This window comes from Penaeus chinensis, chromosome 38, assembly GCF_019202785.1.
Source record: "Penaeus chinensis breed Huanghai No. 1 chromosome 38, ASM1920278v2, whole genome shotgun sequence".
Lineage (NCBI taxonomy): Eukaryota > Metazoa > Arthropoda > Malacostraca > Decapoda > Penaeidae > Penaeus > Penaeus chinensis.
In genome coordinates, this window is record NC_061856.1 from 6870401 (window position 1) to 6872900 (window position 2500).

Consider the following 2500-nt stretch of genomic DNA (forward strand, 5'->3'; position numbering starts at 1 on the left):
AAGTACTGACATAATCCATCTTAATCAAATTTCTTAATTTTGATACATGTCAAGTCTGACGTCACAAATGTGGGAGGAGTTACGTGACGTCATCATCTGCGTGTTGATTTGTCTCATGTGAACTTGAAAGGGATGCTGCCTGACCTGTCTTTGTAGGTGCGGGATATAATGACCTCCGATGACCTGTATTCAGACCTCTGTTGTTTTAATTGTTGTTTCACCTTGTTTTCGTGATAAATAGGCAGTGGTTCGATTTTCTGTCTACCCCCGAAGGCATTCATAGTTGGAATAAATATGCTAAAAAAAGGTACAACATTGTCCATCCTCAGGCTCCCATATATATTGAGTAATTTTCCTTAAGCCTTTATCAAAACAACCCTTCGTATAGAAATCAGTCTGACTATTTCCCGACGAAGTAAAATCATTAATGTTATTCAAGGTAAAATATTAGCTCAGAATTATCTGTATTTGTCCCTGCAGTTTTCGAATAGAAAAATGAACTGAATCCGACGAAATAAAATACGTTCGTGCATCTTACTGTGTTTATTCCTTTATTATAAAACATAACGGTAGATGTACGTCCCTTTTATGTTTTTTTCTTTCTTGTTTGTCTGATTCAGTCATTTTTTTTTTTTTTTATACCTTCAGTACATTAATTAGTTAATATCATCAGCCCTTCCTGTTGTATGTCCTACTATGCAATATCAGTTCGTTTTCCTCCATCAGCTGATAAAGTAATCACCTCAACTAATTTTCTTATTACTTCCCACTATATTTATTATATTTCGTTTATTAACATTTGTTAAGCACTTATCACTATTTTGATAATGAAAATGTTTTCATCTTTTATCCCTATTTTGTTAATTAACGTTAATTAACGGATCAATATTTTGTTAATCAAAGCATACTAATGATAACTAGTTTATTAGTCAAAGCGTATCATTGATCACTATTTTGTAAATCAAAACGTATCAATTAGTCACTATTTTGTTAATCAAAACGTATCATTGGTCATTATTTTGTTAATCAACGTGTATCATTTATCACTTCAATATGTATAACAAAATCAAAGAATAAATTCCAGAGCTCTAATTCTCATGTGCTCGTTTCCCCCTCTCAGTCCTACAGGAACAACCCGCCTCCCGCTCCTGCTCAGAGCCTCCACGTTATCCGAGAGCGACGAGTCTCCGTAAGCAGAAGCAGAGAGCAAGCGTCGAAGGTCAGAACAAAAAGGTAGCGAAAAAAAAGCAGGAAACGAAGAGAAGAAAGCAGGCAACGAAGAGGATAAAGCAGGCGACTCAAGCAAGATAGAAGGTGACGAAGGTAAAGAGAAAAAGAAAAGCAGGCGATAGAGATAAGAAAGTAGGTAACGCAGACAAAAATAGAAACAAAAGGAAACAGAAAAGGCAGGCAACCGAGGTAAGAAAAGAAGCAAAGATAACAAGAAATATAAATTTAAAGACCTCGACGTGATAAAGCCAACACCGTTTTACTCTTGTTTTTTTTATGTGAGATATTTTCAATTCACGAAGTTTTGTAACCGATGCTATAATAACATGAACTCAATAGCAACTAGATTTAGATATAGATCAATTATATTTGTATCATGTAATTCTATCAATACATATTTACATATTACAGTATAAATTATTCATTTTCTGTTACATTTTTCTTAGCATATGCATTATATATCTTTTTTATATATTGTAAAGTTAAATCGTTAGTCGATAGGCAATTCGTAATCACGGTGTGTATAAAATGTTTATAAAATCTGTCACGTTCATTGTGTAATTCCGTGTACAAAGGAAAAAGCCCAAGGACCAAGTAAAAAGGAAAAAGTAATGAAGCAAAGAACAATAGACCAAACATATCGTAGCCTTATGGATTTTATTTAGTTATAAATAAAACTCCATTCCATAACTATAGACTGTATCGTGGGGCTTACTAACAGAGTTAAAGTTTTTGTTTTGTTTTTCATGTAGTTGAATATAGTGCAATGGGAACAAAGATCCAGACACAGTAACGTGTGTACAAAGATGAAATGAAACGCAACCACAGCAAGAGAGAGGGGAAAAGTATCATGACGTTTCGAACCAGAATAACATCGTCATCAGGTATCAACACCGAAATCCGAACGATCGGACGAGGAAACTTTTATTATCGAAACGAGGCTTTTTTTTTTTTTCGTTTACTATGGTTGTGTTTCTTTTCATAGCATAGTTTGTTAAAGATGTGTTTTGTATACCGGAGACTTATCAATCTATAGGGTTTACTGTTTATAATCATCTGCATTTTCGTATATATTCTAATAAACAATAATAAATATATTTCTTTAAATTTTCTCCAATAATGCATTTTAAGAAATAAATACCTATGTTACATGTACTTTCTGTTAAGATACACTGTACACGCACCGATTTATTTTAACGGTCCTTCCATAATTAAGGCGTTATTTCTATCAAACCATTTATTTATATTTCCTCTTTTAAATTCTCGGAAA

General features: G+C 33.2%; 1 protein-coding gene across 1 annotated transcript in view; it reads left to right on the plus strand.

Moving 5' to 3' along the window:
* LOC125046119 overlaps positions 1–2325 on the plus strand; it is a 14708-nt gene extending 12383 nt beyond the window's left edge. The window contains exon 7 of the mRNA XM_047643763.1: positions 1121–2325. Coding sequence (XP_047499719.1) covers positions 1121–1193 — 73 coding nt within the window. The 3' untranslated portion in view covers positions 1194–2325. The remainder of the gene's footprint in view (positions 1–1120) is intronic.
* Positions 2326–2500: the final 175 nt, after the last annotated feature.